At 49.5% G+C, this 15,619-nt stretch overlaps 1 protein-coding gene across 5 annotated transcripts in view; it reads left to right on the top strand.

Annotated features, from left to right (window-relative positions):
• Positions 1 to 15,316, top strand: part of BCL9 (BCL9 transcription coactivator) — an 83,898-nt gene extending 68,582 nt beyond the window's left edge. For 3 of the 5 annotated variants that reach the window (XM_046021431.1, XM_046021429.1, XM_046021433.1), the window contains 7 exons: positions 1,464 to 1,776; positions 2,758 to 3,074; positions 4,321 to 4,510; positions 5,393 to 5,492; positions 8,128 to 10,369; positions 11,599 to 11,859; positions 12,959 to 15,316. In XM_046021431.1, the coding sequence (XP_045877387.1) occupies positions 1,724 to 1,776; positions 2,758 to 3,074; positions 4,321 to 4,510; positions 5,393 to 5,492; positions 8,128 to 10,369; positions 11,599 to 11,859; positions 12,959 to 14,076 (4,281 nt within the window). In that variant the 5' untranslated portion in view covers positions 1,464 to 1,723 and the 3' untranslated portion in view covers positions 14,077 to 15,316. The remainder of the gene's footprint in view (positions 1 to 1,463; positions 1,777 to 2,757; positions 3,075 to 4,320; positions 4,511 to 5,392; positions 5,493 to 8,127; positions 10,370 to 11,598; positions 11,860 to 12,958) is intronic. The other 2 variants (XM_046021448.1, XM_046021440.1) reach the window with 2 other exon arrangements.
• The last annotated feature ends 303 nt before the right edge of the window (positions 15,317 to 15,619 follow it).

The following is a 15,619-nucleotide window of genomic DNA, read 5'->3' as shown; positions in this document are numbered from 1 at the left end:
CGAAATGGTTTATGATCACATGGCAAACTTGACAACCACAATCAATTTTATAGTTTAAATTGAAAAAGGAAAAGGAAAAAGCTGAAGGGGGGGGGGGATAAAAATACAACCTTAAGTGTAATCGAGACCAAAATTGTGTTTTAGGATGTTTTCTTCTAAGGTCAGCATAGGAACATTCCATAACATTTTATTCTAGTTCTTTTTCCTGACTTCTTCACTTAAAAAGAAAAAACGTAATCTGGTGCACTGAGAACTTCCATAAATTCCTTTCAGTGTCTCAGGTAAAATAGCTGAGACTGTCGCAAATTTCCAAATGAAGAAAGAGACATTTAGCACTTGACAGTGATCCTACTCAGTGCCAAAACCTGGACTAGAGCTCCCAGAACTTAGTCCAGTTCTGGAGTCTCTCAAAGGATATGTAAGCTGAACCTGAATCTGAGTTCCTGCTAACTCCCTTTGGTCCTTCAGCCAAGAATCCTACATCTTGTCTCTTCCTTTGGTCCCATACCCCAGCGGCAAGATAGCAGAAGGTGGGGAGGGAGTTGAGGGGGACAGTGGTTACCAGAAAGCCATGTTGGACCTACCTTGGAAGGAGAAGGGACTGAAAGCATATCTAGTCTAGGCTTCCTTAAGTAAAGGGCTTTCTCATTTGTTCTCTGGCTAGGTTTGGGAATATTTTCTTGACCTTTATGCTTCAAATTAGCCTTGCAAATTGGCTCAGAAAACATCTTAGCTTTCAGAGATGTTCTTTTACCTTCAGCATTATGGATCATTCCCATGCTTCCCTATGCCTAGGGTCCCCCTCATTAAACAGTGAGAATGCAAGACACATCCTTGGCATAATTTAATAGAAAGATCATGGAAGTCAGGGTGCAGAACTGATTGTACTTGGTGTTGGCTCAACAGCTGATTTCAGAAGTAACTCCTCCAGTGTCCCACCCCAAGGCCCTGAGAATAGAAACATAGATTCATTTGTTTCGTGGTTTGAATTAGGATGGGTTTGTTACATTTCAGTGCCATTGCTGGCCATCTGAGGTGAAGGACCAGATAGTAGCTTTGGATTTGAAGTACCCTGTAGTTTCAAGGCATGGTTTTGAGGAAAAAAAAAAAAAACCAAAAGCAAAAAAACCCAGGTGTTTGACCGGTTTGTATTTGGAAGCAGAGAGATGGAAGGGAGAATATGTGGCTGAAGACAAAATGTTTCCCTCACCTGCTTACAAACACTGGGTCCACGCTACAAGGCAGGAGGCTCATGTGCTTGGCAGAAAGTCTTGTCACTCTCTCGGGGCCTTAGTGTCAGAGCACAGACACCGCTGCTCCTTGAACCCCGCTGGAAGCCGAGGAGCAGCCCAGTGTCTGCACTGTCGAGCTGGTTAGTGCCTTACCTTCGATCCTATTGTAAGGGTGTTTTATGTCTTTTGTGGTTTTGATCCTAACTCTTTTTGGGTGGCCTTTTTCTGTAGTGTGCCCTGGAGATGCGAGATTTCCCTTTGGCAGCAGGAGGCACACCCCCAGAGAATGCTGGAGCTGCAAGGGGAAAGGACCCACTTCCACAGCAGAGAAAAACAAAGAGGAAAAAGGCATACAGGTGGCCAGCGCTAAGGGACGCCCCCAGTGAGCAGCGGGCCGCCGCCACTGCCCTCAGCAGCTCTTTCTGCTGCTGCCCGAGAGGAACTCGGTGAGCCCATCCCTGTCTGTGACTGCAAGCTCAGGATTTCAATCAATGCATTCCAGTAACCCTAAAGTGAGGAACTCTCCGTCAGGAAACACACAGAGGTAAGGGCTGCAGCCTGCCCAGCTGCCCCTTGGGGTGGGTGTCGGAGGTGGACCTCGAACACTCATTGAGGGCACAGTGTGTTGAAGTGGAAGAAATGAGGAAAGGACGAGAAAACAGACAAGTCAACAGGCTACAGTGCAGTCAGACTTTCTGGCAGCGCTTTGCCTGTTATTCCCCGACTGCGCCCCTTTGCCATCCCTCCCCCCTCACCAACGCACAAGGGAAGGGACCTTAGAGTCCACCCGGTACGGTGGGTGTACTAACCCTGGCATGTGAGGAAACCGAGGCCTGGGATGGTGAGGAGGCCTAAGGTCCTAGGATGTCCCCACTGGCCCCCAGCCTCCCACTGTGAAGCTTTCACCTGCATTCCACAGTACTTAAATTGATGTTTTTTAAACAACTTTTTCCTCCTCCCTTAGGGCACCCGTGAGCGCATGTGCCCTAGTGTGTGGTACTGCTTGTTGGAGGGATTCATATTTGGGAGGGTTTCCCTAACCTGCCACTCACCAGCAGGTTTCCTCTCCTGCTCTCTGGGCCCTGCTGAGTTTTCCAGCAGGGAAGCTAGGCTCTCGTTACAGCTGTTCCTTGTTGTCAGCCAGGGGTGGATAGTATTTTGATCTTAACGATGCCTGTTTGTTTACTCTGAGCTAGTCTTAGTGTGAGAGTCACTTCTCTATGTACATAGAAACCATTGTCCTTTATTGACAGAAGCCCTAGAGATGGGTCCCCATGTGACTCTAGGGTTCCCGAGACCTGGCAGGGCAGGCCACTCTGCCTGAGCCTCCTCTGGGTTAGTTAGTGCCTAGTGCTGAGAAGAGAGAGGGGGTTGGAGGGGAGCAGGGAAGGAACTGAGGTGAAAGGCAGGGCGGGTACTCAGTCCTCTGCGTCTCCTTGACCTACTCTAAAAATTGCTTCTCCCTGATTTGGGCTGACCGGCTGCATCTGGCATCTGATCTCCCTTTATTATTTGTCTCTTTTAGTAGCCCTAAGTCAAAGCAGGAGGTGATGGTCCGTCCCCCTACAGTGATGTCCCCATCTGGAAACCCCCAGCTGGATTCCAAATTCTCCAATCAGGGTAAACAGGGGGGCTCAGCCAGCCAATCCCAGCCATCCCCCTGTGACTCCAAGAGTGGGGGCCATACCCCTAAAGCACTCCCTGGCCCAGGTGGGAGCATGGGGCTGAAGAATGGGGCTGGAAATGGTGCCAAGGGCAAGGGGAAAAGGGAGCGAAGTATTTCCGCCGACTCCTTTGATCAGAGAGATCCTGGGACTCCAAACGATGACTCTGACATTAAAGGTATGTCTATAAGATCTTTGAGACTCAGAGGGAAGTAGGCGTTCCCAAGGGAAGGCCCCTGACATTGGTGGGTGCTGGAGAGCCTAAGAGCAGCCAAGTGGGGAGAGTAGGTATCAGATTCAGGAGCTCACCTCACAGCTTATTAAATTGGGACTGTTCCTTCTCATTTTCCTAGTGACTGAAGAGCAGTCGGGAACCACCCTGTCGAGGAGTCCTTGCTCTTGAGGACGCACATGATTCTGGGATTATGGGCAGATGTTCCATGGTCCTCACCACATTCTTAAGGGTGTTTCTGGCCTCCCTGTTATTTTTTCTTCACTATCAAGCCCCAGTTTGTGTCTGCCAGGGCCCCACACTGGAGCAGTTCTCCGGGCCTCTCCTCCTCTTCTCTGTCAGATTCACCCTCTAAGACTTGGGGTCTGTACTCTTTGGCCACCACTCTGCCAGGGCTGTAGTGACAAGAGGAAGCGCTGGCACCCATGGGGTTTGTCACAGCTGATTCCCGTGTGGCCGGACTGGGTGGCTACATGTGCTAGAAACAGGGAAGGCAGCAAAACCCGGCCAGCCGGGAAGAAGGTAGGGCCAGCGGCTGTGGCTTCTGTTGTTTTTCCTCTTACTATAAAACCAAAAATCTTAACTATAGGCCGGAGCATGAAGTTGCATTCCAGGAGTAGAAGTGTGACACCCTCCCCCACCAGTCCAAATTAGAAATGGAAATCTGGGCGATTGCTCCCCATCTTTCCTCCCTTCCCCCAGTATTAGTGGGAGGCCTGTGGGAGGCCTGTCGGGAGTGCCTGCACATGCTGGGCATGGGGGGCATGGTCAGCACCATTTGGTTGCTGGCTGTAAGAATCTGAGGGCACCCGCACAGCTGCTCATTAAACAATTACAATAAAATGTGATAAATGCTGAAATCAGGGGATCTGGGGGCTGTGGGTTCACCTCACAGGGGCATCCAGTCCAAGAGGTTCCAAAAAGGTTTCCAGGAAGGAGAGACCTTTGCGCTAATGTCTGAAGGGTGCATAATAGAGAAGGAAGGAGGTGGTGAGGTTGGGGGTGGTGGGGGAGAGTGCTTTGTAATTGGCCATTTCAGGAGAAGCGTTCTGGAATTTTTATGAGGTGGAGAGGTTTCCTCTTAGCAGGGTACTTCCTCTTTGACATTCTCAAGGTGGGTTTGTGTTATGGTGCTGTGAATGCTGGCAGAAGTTTTCTTCTTTCTATGACACGAGTCTTTTCATTCTTTTAGAATGTAATTCTGCTGACCACATAAAGTCCCAGGATTCCCAGCACACGCCACACTCGATGACCCCATCCAATGCTGCAGCCCCCAGGTCGTCCACCCCCTCCCATGGCCAGACTACTGCCCCGGAGCCCACACCTGCTCAGAAGACTCCCACCAAAGTGGTGTATGTGTTTTCTACTGAGATGGCCAATAAGTAAGTTAATAGCTGTGTCTCGCTGTTGACGTGGCTTGTGCATTTGGACACTGAAGTTCTTATTCCCACTGAAGAGTAATCCTTGTTTTCCCCTCACTGGTGATATTCTAACTTAGAGTTAATAGTACAGAAAGGGGTAAAAGAAAATAAAATATGAAACTTCCCTGCCCTCTCTCCCCAGAGGCGACCATTGATGATACTTCTTTGGCTTTCCTGCTAGAAAGTTTTTATGCTTATAATATACATAGAGATCTTTTTTTAAACATAGAAGAGATTGATTACACAATATACACTTTCCTATAGTTTAGCATTCTTTTTTAAATAACACAAGTAATACGTGTCTATCTCAGAATAATTAGAAAATATAACTAAAGAATATGTCTGGAATTCATAGAGATAAGTACTGTGAATGTTTGGGTACCTATGTTTTTGGTGGGTGGATCAGCAGATTTTTTAGCGACTTAATTTATAGAAAACGTGAATTACCCTACATACATACAGAGTGAGTTTCACAGCCTTAAATTATCATTAGGTGTTGTGAGATTTCACGTTTGCCTTTCATGGTTGGGGTTTGGAACCAAGATTCTATAAAACACCTACCACAGCGTATTGGTTTGAAGGAGAAAATCTTGGTGTTTTTTTCTAATGTCTCTTTTGAGATTTGCTAATGGCTCTCATTAGATTTCAGAAGTCTGGTGGTAAATGATAGACACAAATAATGAAAACCTGTGTTTCTTGATTCTTACTCAACATTTCTGGTGACTCTCCACACAGACCCGCCCTCCTCCTCTCACAAGTTCAATCAGGGGCTAAAGTGCTTTGGCATTACAGGTGGTGGAACAGAAGCAAGTCCTAGTGTATGCCTCTCTTTCGTCTCTGCAGAGCTGCAGAAGCTGTGTTGAAGGGTCAGGTTGAAACTATCGTCTCTTTCCACATCCAGAACATCTCTAACAGCAAGACAGAGCGAAGCACAGCCCCTCTGGTAGGCCATTTTGGAAGTGGAGTTTGGTTTAAAGGCACTCCGGTAGCCGTAAAGGTGGGAGCTGGGGAATGCTGTTGTTTGACAGAGATCACAAGTAGGCAGAGAGGCTGGAGGGGCAGGGTGGGGGGTGGGGAGCAGGCTCCCTGCTGAGCAGAGAGCCCGATGTGGGGCTTGATCCCAGGACCCTGAGATCATGACCTGAGCCAAAGGCAGAGGCTTTAACCCACTGAGCCACCCAGGCACCCCCCACAGGGCAGGTTTTTAAAAACTAACAAATGCTCTTGAGTTGGTTGCAGAACAGAAAAGGAATAAGTAAAGCCCCCAGTCTGGGGTCCATGCTGATAATACCACAATTAGAGTCTCAGTGACTTTCAGAATGAATCTTTCTTACTTCAAAGGGAGAGGACCATCAAGTGCTTTTAATTGCTTGATATTTCCAAAATTATAAGAAACGTTAGTTAGTCTGTCAGTCTGTCTCCTCTCTGGAACTTAATTACCTGCCATAAACCACGTTAGAAAAGGCACGCAGTGGTTGTTTGAATACACGGAGCATTCCGCGTGGAACCAAAAGCTGTTTCTGTGACTAGTGTTGTCAAGGCATCCCACTGAATGTTATGGGGACATTAAGAGGTTCAAGACACAGTCCCTGCTTTCAGGAAACATAAAATCTAGTACTCAGCGGCGTCTTCGACATGGGAAAAGTCAAGTGGCAATAAATGAGTCAAATGACAGTTCAGGATAAAATAGGTGACCTTTCTGTCTGTGTTGTGTATCAGTGGAGTCCCTCTTCATTGATACAGCAGAGCTTGGCTTTCCTAGACTTAGAGAAAGCATTTCACATTCCTCCTACATCTGTGCTATTTAAGAAGGGTAGAAGATGGACGAACAAAACATTTAAAATGTATGTATATTTTAATTTATACTTAAACATTTTATACATATGTATATGTAACATTTAAAATTTAAATTATCCTGGAATGCACAGGGAGTAGCATATTGCAAACCAATATTTGATTGACTTAGTGACAGACCTTAACTATAGTTTTCACCTCTACCTTCTCCAGTACTGAACTGAGTCAGAAAAGAAGTTAAGGATATAATTGGGAATAATCAAATCACCGCCACTCCCAGTCTAGAATCAAAAGGGTGGCACCAAACTGCAGCTTCTCTCCTGGTCATATGACATGAAGTCCAGGCCTGTCCGCAGCAAACAAACAAAAGCTGGCCAACAAATGCAAACTTAAAATGGCACCGGAAGGAAAATTAAGTTGATACCCACACTTCATCGAGGGAGTCAGGGACACAGGAGACCCAAGAGCATGTGGAGTCATGCATGCTCCACCAGCCCTCCCCGCCACTGTCTCTGTGTGCAGACATCGGGGCATGGGTACCTGCACGGGAAACATTTATATACATACCCACAGAGTGTGCACACTCGAAGACAGGCTTTGTGTTTATGCAACACAGACTGTTCGATGCAGAGATACACATAACGATTCGTGTACAAATTTGCACACAGGGAAACATTCCAGAGAGCAAGTGGGGAGGTAAGGAAGAGCCTTAAGGGTTTGGAAGCACAGACTGGATTAAGTGAACAAGTAGAAACAAATGAGCATCAAAGAAGGGGCCGTGTGGCTCCCTGGAGGCTGGTGAAAGAGCCCTGCCATGGGGGTCTGTTCTTCCTCAGGACCGTCCCTTTAGCACCATCGGTGGTGCCAAGGTTCAGCCCCAGCACATGTACATCCCTCTTCCCGACACCAGCAGCACCCGTATCACTGGCCGCAGGGGAGGGTGCTTTCACCCAGGACCTAGTGTAGTGTCGGTACTTAATAAATAATAATAAGGCTCTCCTCCACCCTAGAGAAGGGCCGTCGGCTGCCTATTGGAAAGAACAGATCAAAAGACACCGTGAGCTAGATAGCCTCAGATTTCGCCACAGACGCTTCCTGCCTGCGGATTCTCTTACTACAGTTAATGTACGATTTCTTATTGAATATGGAATCAGTGATCACAAACCGAAAACAGAAACCAGAGCTGTCAGGCCCCCTGGAAACTCCAGGAGAGGAGTCCTTTGGCAGTCGCCATGCCAGAGGGGACGCTGAAACAGAGCGGCCCTCCCTGCTTCCTCTGGCTGGTGGCGTACAGAGCTGGGAGCGACAAGTACTTTCTCTTTCCATTGAGAACAGCAGACCTCTTGATTGACAATGAGAAGCCTACAGACCCAGTTGTACTTTCGGGGAAAAGAAAAAGGTGTTAGGTACAGCCTCCCACATACCAAGAAACTAATCTCTCTTTGAATCAGAAACACACAGTAGACATGTGATCTCAAACCTGTTCCTCGAAATAGATACTCAGATGTATTCACTTTGGCAGAATGGCTCTCTTCTGGCATGCTTATAAAGTTATTGAAACCTAATCCTTAGCAAGGGAAAGAGGATGCCATTTGACAGGAAAGTGGAAGAAAAAAAATCAGAACATCCCTACGTCCAGAGTGGGGTTGGCCGAGGGCACTTTCTATGACAAATGTCAGAGTAGATTTACGGGCCTGGGACAGATCCCTTGTAATGTGTTTTGCTTTTTTAATTGCCTTTCTATACAATTTACCAATGATTTTTAAAATCTCGTTTGTCATCAGAACACACAGATATCTGCCATTCGGAACGATCCGAAACCCCTCCCGCAACAGCCCGCAGCTCCAGCCAACCAGGACCAGAATTCTTCACAGAATACCAGACTGCAGCCGACTCCACCCATCCCGGCACCAGCACCCAAGCCTGCTGCACCCCCGCGCCCCCTGGACCGGGATAGTCCTGGTGTAGACAACAAAGTGATTCCTTCTGTAGGCAGTCCTGCCAGCTCCACTCCACTGCCCCCAGACGGTAGCGGGCCAAACTCAACACCCAATAACCGAGCAGTGACCCCTGTCTCCCAGGGGAGCAATAGCTCTTCAGCAGATCCCAAAGCCCCTCCACCTCCACCAGTGTCCAGTGGAGAGCCCCCTACACTGGGAGAGAACCCTGATGGACTGTCTCAGGAGCAGCTGGAGCACCGGGAGCGCTCTTTACAAACGCTCCGAGATATCCAACGTATGCTTTTCCCCGACGAGAAAGAATTCACAGGAGGACAAAGCGGGGGACCCCAGCAGAACCCTGGGGTACTAGATGGACCTCAGAAGAAACCAGAAGGGCCGATACAGGCCATGATGGCTCAATCCCAAAGCTTAGGGAAGGGCCCCGGGCCCCGGACAGATGTGGGAGCTCCATTTGGCCCTCAAGGACATAGAGATGTGCCCTTCTCTCCAGATGAAATGGTTCCACCTTCCATGAACTCCCAGTCTGGGCCCATGGGACCCGAGCACCTGGACCACATGACCCCCGAGCAGATAGCATGGCTGAAACTGCAGCAGGAGTTCTACGAGGAGAAGAGGAGGAAGCAGGAGCAGGTGGTGGTGCAGCAGTGCTCCCTCCAGGACATGATGGTCCATCAGCATGGGCCTCGGGGCGTGGTCCGGGGGCCTCCCCCTCCGTACCAGATGGCGCCCAGCGAAGGCTGGGGGCCTGGTGGGGCCGAGCCCTTCGCCGACGGGCTCAATATGCCCCACTCTCTGCCCCCGAGGGGCATGGCTCCCCACCCCAACATGCCGGGGAGCCAGATGCGCCTGCCCGGATTTGCAGGAATGATCAACTCGGAAATGGAGGGGCCGAATGTCCCCAACCCAGCCTCTAGACCAGGTCTTTCTGGAGTCAGTTGGCCAGACGATGTGCCAAAAATCGCAGATGGTCGGAACTTCCCACCTGGCCAGGGTGTCTTTAGTGGTCCCGGCCGAGGGGAACGCTTCCCAAACCCCCAAGGGTTGTCCGAAGAGATGTTCCAACAGCAGCTGGCAGAGAAGCAGCTGGCTCTACCCCCGGGGATGAGCATGGAGGCCATTAGGCCCAGCATGGAGATGAACAGGATGATCCCAGGCGCCCAGCGACACATGGAGCCTGGGAATAATCCCATTTTCCCTCGAATACCCGTCGAGGGCCCTCTGAGTCCCTCCAGGGGCGACTTTCCGAAAGGAATGCCCCCCCAGATGGGCCCGGGTCGGGAACTTGAGTTTGGGATGGTTCCTAGTGGGATGAAGGGAGATGTCAGTCTAAACGTCAACATGGGATCCAACCCTCAGATGATACCTCAGAAGATGAGAGAGGCTGGGGCGGGCCCTGAGGAGATGATGAAATTACGCCCAGGGGGCGCAGACATGCTGCCGGCTCAGCAGAAGATGGTGCCCCTGCCCTTTGGTGAGCACCCCCAGCAGGAGTACGGCATGGGCCCCAGGCCATTCCTTCCCATGTCTCAGGGTCCAGGCGGCAACAGTGGCTTGCGGAATCTCAGAGAACCCATTGGGCCCGACCAAAGGACTAACAGCCGGCTCAGTCACATGCCACCACTACCTCTCAACCCTTCCAGTAACCCCGCTAGCCTCAACACAGCTCCTCCAGTCCAGCGTGGCCTGGGGCGGAAGCCCTTGGATATATCTGTGGCAGGCAGCCAGGTACATTCCCCAGGCATTAACCCTCTGAAATCTCCCACGATGCGCCAAGTCCAGTCACCAATGCTGGGCTCTCCCTCGGGGAACCTCAAGTCCCCCCAGACTCCATCGCAGCTGGCAGGCATGCTGGCGGGCCCAGCTGCTGCTGCTTCCATTAAGTCCCCTCCTGTCTTGGGGTCTGCTGCTGCTTCGCCTGTTCACCTCAAGTCTCCATCACTTCCTGCCCCGTCACCTGGATGGACCTCCTCTCCAAAACCTCCCCTTCAGAGTCCCGGGATCCCTCCAAACCATAAAGCACCCCTCACCATGGCCTCCCCAGCCATGCTGGGCAGTGTAGAGTCAGGTCAGTATGCTCGCGTCCTCCCCATTGTGCCCTGTAGCCGGAGATTGCAAAAGCCTGATTGATATACTTTAAGAAAAACTGCTGTCCTAGCTTGATTCTGCAGTTGGAGGAGGTGGCCCGTGCCAGGTGGATGCATTTGTGGCCTGGTGCATGATCAGTGCTCCTGCGGGGTTCCACATAAGCGTCGGGTCCTGATAGAGACACAGGGCTCTTAGCGAAGGATACGGTTGTCAGATAGTATCGTTCTGAGGAGGAGGGAGAATGGGAAGCACGTTTCATTTCATGGAATAATTCATAGTGAACACATGGTGAAATAAAACGCCTTGTCATTGGGTAAATGTGGCTTCTGTAAGTAGTAGACCCGCCCACTGGACACCTGAAGGGGCTGCTCTCACGTCCTCGGGCTCTGTGTATAATCCGAAGCAGAGTGGTTCTCGTAAGTGTGTGTTGACCACAGAGATGGTTACCAAAACCTCCTCCTTTGGTAGACTGTTGTTCTCACAGATCGGCGGCAATTTGTCAGTATTTTCTTCCTAGGAGAAGCTTTCGCTGATGATGGTGGTTTTGTGGCTGGGACCAGAAGTGGTCCGTGGATGATGAGCACTGAGGTGTAAATACTAGGTCCGTGTTGTCTCGGCTGGAGGAAAACTAGACTCAGAATAAGATAGGAGAGGGATCCTGCCCAGCTAAAGCGTCCCTCTCTCCATTGGGTAGTGGTTCACAAAAGCAGTACCAAGGAACAGCCACCTCAGAACCTTTTCATTCAGCCCTCTTGCTCGTGGAAATTAATGGAGCACATGTGCAGGGTGACACAATTCGCACCTGGTGTCCCATCATCGTTCTGGCTCCATGGTGGACCAGACACCTGAGTCGAATTCCGAATTGTGATGGGCAAGGGAGAGAGCTGCTTATTTCACATTCTTTTCCGGGAAATAGTTGTCCCTAAACCATGCTTTTCCCAAGCTTGAAGTTCTCTTTCTGACGCATCCTTGGTGTGCTTGTCTTCACCTCTGCGGACCCGACACCTCCATATTGCGTTGTGGTTACTCCTCTGCGCACACACAGGGAGCTTGACCAGAAGATTGATGGTTCGTGTCCTGGGTCTAATAACACTGTCCTGTTCATTTGTCTCATTCCTGGCCTTGCTAGTTCATAACCATATAGGCCCAACTGCCTTTGAGAGGAGTCTAATTCCTGGCCCATTTTTGTTTTATTTTGCTTTCTTCTAGGTGGCCCCCCACCTCCTACAGCCAGCCAGTCTGCCTCTGTGAATATCCCTGGAAGTCTTCCCTCTAGTACACCTTACACCATGCCTCCAGAGCCGACCCTTTCCCAGAACCCGCTGTCTATTATGATGTCTCGAATGTCCAAGTTCGCAATGCCCAGTTCTACCCCTTTATACCACGACGCCATCAAGACTGTGGCCAGCTCCGATGACGACTCGCCTCCAGCTCGTTCTCCCAACTTGCCATCAATGAATAATATGCCAGGTAAGAAATCAGAAAGCTAGGATATGGAGCCAGTGTTAGACGGAAGAGAGACTTCTCGCATGCCTTTTCTCGACAGCTGCAGACCTCACGGATGGAAGTGGAATGAGTTGAGAAAGAGTACCATTAGTAGAATTAAAGTGTTTTGGCTAGAGGAAGAAAACGAAAGCAAGTTTGTATTCGTTTGATTCAGTGTGTTTGTCAGGTTTGCTTAGAGTTCTTACAATTCCGTTATAGAAGTTCTGATGTTTCTGTGTACCCGGATGGGTTCTTTTTTTACCTTTTGACGGGGTGGGAGTGGGGTGGGGAATCCTCCTGGAGCAAATACAGAAAGCCGTTTCTTTTTAACATGCTGATTGGAATGTCTTTAGTTCTCAAGTGTTTTTCTGGAAGAGCAGCCTCCAACCACAAGCAGCCACAGGATTTCAGACAGGGGAAAGCCCCTGTTTCCGAGCAAGCACCATCCTCACCATACTCAGTGGTAATTCTACAGAGACACTAAATACTTAAATACCTCAGAGACTACAATAGAACCAGCATGCTTTCCTTTTCTGTTACAAGTTATCATGTCTTTAGCGTTTCATATACCCTAGAGTTTGAAACGCTCTCTTTGCAAGGCAGTATAAAAAAGACAGTGCCAAATGTGAATTGGTAAAGGACTGTTTGGTTTCCTTGCTATATCTGATTCTTGGACTTGCAGGACTGATTAATCCTCTTTCTCTAAGAGGACCTTAGAGACAAGTTCAGACATGTTCACTTCTATATTAAATAATGTCTCCGATGAAGAAGGCTAAATTTGTTTACATATTAATTTGTAACTTTTCACACCGGTGACTTTTTTCCTAGTTGTTTTCTACATATCCTTATGTCATACAGTTTAAGACTCAAAATATATCCTCTTATAGAGCTATTGGCTTATAGGCTCCAAAATGTATTTTAATCTTGTTGAAGGGCAGGGATTTCGTGTTGTATGTTTTCCCAGTAGAGTCCTTTGCACACGTGATATGTGTAGATTTTCTTGTTGTTGTTGTTAATTGAATTCCTTAGTTTTTCTAAGTTGTTCTCGGTTAAGGTGATTCTTTTGATATCTTTATTTTTCTAGGAATGGGCATTAATACACAGAATCCTCGAATTTCAGGTCCAAACCCCGTGGTTCCGATGCCAACCCTCAGCCCAATGGGAATGACCCAGCCACTTTCTCACTCCAATCAGATGCCCTCTCCGAATGCCATGGGACCCAACATACCTCCTCATGGGGTCCCACTGGGGCCCGGCTTGATGTCACACAATCCTATCATGGGGCACGGGTCCCAGGAGCCTCCGATGGTACCTCAAGGACGGATGGGTTTCCCCCAGGGCTTCCCTCCAGTACAGTCTCCTCCACAGCAGGTTCCATTCCCTCACAATGGCCCCAGTGGGGGGCAGGGCAACTTCCCAGGAGGTATGGGTTTCCCAGGAGAAGGCCCCCTCGGCCGCCCCAGCACCCTGCCTCAGAGTTCAGCAGATGCAGCACTTTGCAAGCCTGGAGGCCCCGGGGGTCCCGACTCCTTCGCTGTCCTGGGGAACAGCATGCCTTCGGTGTTTACAGACCCAGATCTGCAGGAGGTCATCCGACCTGGAGCCACCGGAATACCAGAGTTCGATCTGTCTCGCATTATTCCATCTGAGAAGCCTAGTCAGACACTGCAATATTTCCCTCGAGGGGAAGTCCCAGGTCGTAAACAGCCCCAGGGTCCCGGACCTGGGTTTTCGCACATGCAGGGGATGATGGGTGAACAAGCCCCCAGAATGGGACTAGCGTTACCTGGCATGGGAGGTCCCGGGCCAGTGGGAACTCCAGACATCCCTCTTGGTACAGCCCCATCCATGCCGGGCCACAACCCAATGAGACCACCAGCCTTTCTCCAGCAAGGCATGATGGGACCTCACCATCGGATGATGTCACCAGCACAGTCCACCATGCCCGGCCAGCCTACCCTGATGAGCAATCCAGCTGCTGCCGTGGGCATGATTCCTGGCAAGGATCGGGGGCCTGCTGGGCTCTACACCCACCCTGGGCCTGTGGGTTCTCCAGGCATGATGATGTCCATGCAGGGCATGATGGGACCCCAACAGAACATCATGATCCCTCCACAGATGAGGCCCCGGGGCATGGCCGCTGACGTGGGCATGGGTGGATTTAGCCAAGGACCTGGCAACCCAGGAAACATGATGTTTTAAGCTGCTAAGATTGGATATGCCGATCCTTGTCAAGATGAGATTCCAGGTCCTGAGAGCTGCTTTGAGGGAGTTCCAGGAGTACTGTTGGTCATGCAATAGGAGAACAGAGACCCGAGGGCTGCTTTGGGGGAGGGGGGAACTTGAGAATGTATGGATTTACCTGAAAACAAATGATTCATTTAATCAACAGGTGTGTTTTTTTTAAGATTTATTTTTTAAAAATTATTTTTGTGGACTTGGGTATCCCATGATGGCACCTACTTTTGGGAATCTGTAGCTGTGCTTTGAGAATTGCCATCGGTCATGTGTTGCACCGTTCTCTGTATGTTTACGTCCTTTGGACTGGCTTCTCCCAGGATTCTTTTCTGGTTTGTTTTTTGCTTTGGGCTTTATTTTTTGTGTGTGTACTGTACTATATTGTAAAAGGGATTTTAGCAGAGACTTTAGTCTTTGGGACAAGAGGAGAACAGGAATGCTGGGCTGTTTACTTTAGGTGGAGAATCCATCTTCAGACCTTTGGACTATTTTCTTTCAACTCCAGTGTATAGAAAAAAACCAAACTACGACCTCAGAGCAGAGTATTAATGAAAAGCACAAAAAAAGGAACTAAGTTCAGCGAGGGGTGGGGGGAGGGGGGAGATTTTTCTTTTTAAAAAATAATGAAGCTTAGGACGTTTGTTTTTCAGTTCGAGTGCTCTCTGGCACTTGTCTGTCTCTCCCAGTCTGCAAACCCACCTTCACGTTTTTCTCTCGGTTTCCCGCCTTCTCCCTCCCCATCTCCTTGGTTAAGTGTGTTTCCTTCCGCTGTGGCATGCTCCGCCATGGATGACCCCTTCTTTCCTCCTCTTTCCCTTTGGCAGCTGCAATACACGGTGTTACTTGGGGGAAGTAAATCTAAGGAAGAAGCCTCACCTTCCAGGCCGAGGGTCGTCGGGGCTCCGCCTCCGGGAGGGAAAGGCCTGTGCTTGGGATGCTCGATGGTCTTCTTTCCCCTTTCTCTTCCCCAACATGCCCTTCCCTGCCCACCTTGTTTTCTGTTCTCCTTTTATTAGGAATTCCCAAGTGAAATTTATCAATGTGGGAGTGGAACAGATGCTAAAAGCTATCCAGGATTTTGTTTTCATTTTTGTTTTTAATTTTGTGGTTCCTTCCCTCCCCCTCCCATGCGTAAAACGTTCTGTGTAACCGCCATTAAATTTGGTACAAACCACTCACCAGAGCTGTGGTGTCAGAAAAATAAAATATATTGTTTCTTACAAAATGGAATTGCCTTTCTTTGTTCACTTGGATTCCCATTTGCTCAGTGCTGGGCACGGTAGCTGCCACATGCCCCAAGAAGCATAGCAGCTTGGCATCGGAGTTGGTTGATGAAGAAGGTTAGGGGAAGTCGACAGAAGTGCCTGCCCAGGTGAAGCGTGTTCCCTGTGGATGAGGAACAACCACTTGGAGATCTGTCCCATGCACCTGTCCTTGTTCTGTCACCAAGGCCCAGCTGTAGGTGGAAGAGCAGCTCCGGCCCCCAGTGTGGAAATTTATCTCTGGA

The sequence above is a fragment of the Meles meles genome, chromosome 1, assembly GCF_922984935.1.
Source record: "Meles meles chromosome 1, mMelMel3.1 paternal haplotype, whole genome shotgun sequence".
In the NCBI taxonomy this organism is placed as follows: domain Eukaryota; kingdom Metazoa; phylum Chordata; class Mammalia; order Carnivora; family Mustelidae; genus Meles; species Meles meles.
This window is presented reverse-complemented; position numbering and strand designations above follow the sequence as displayed.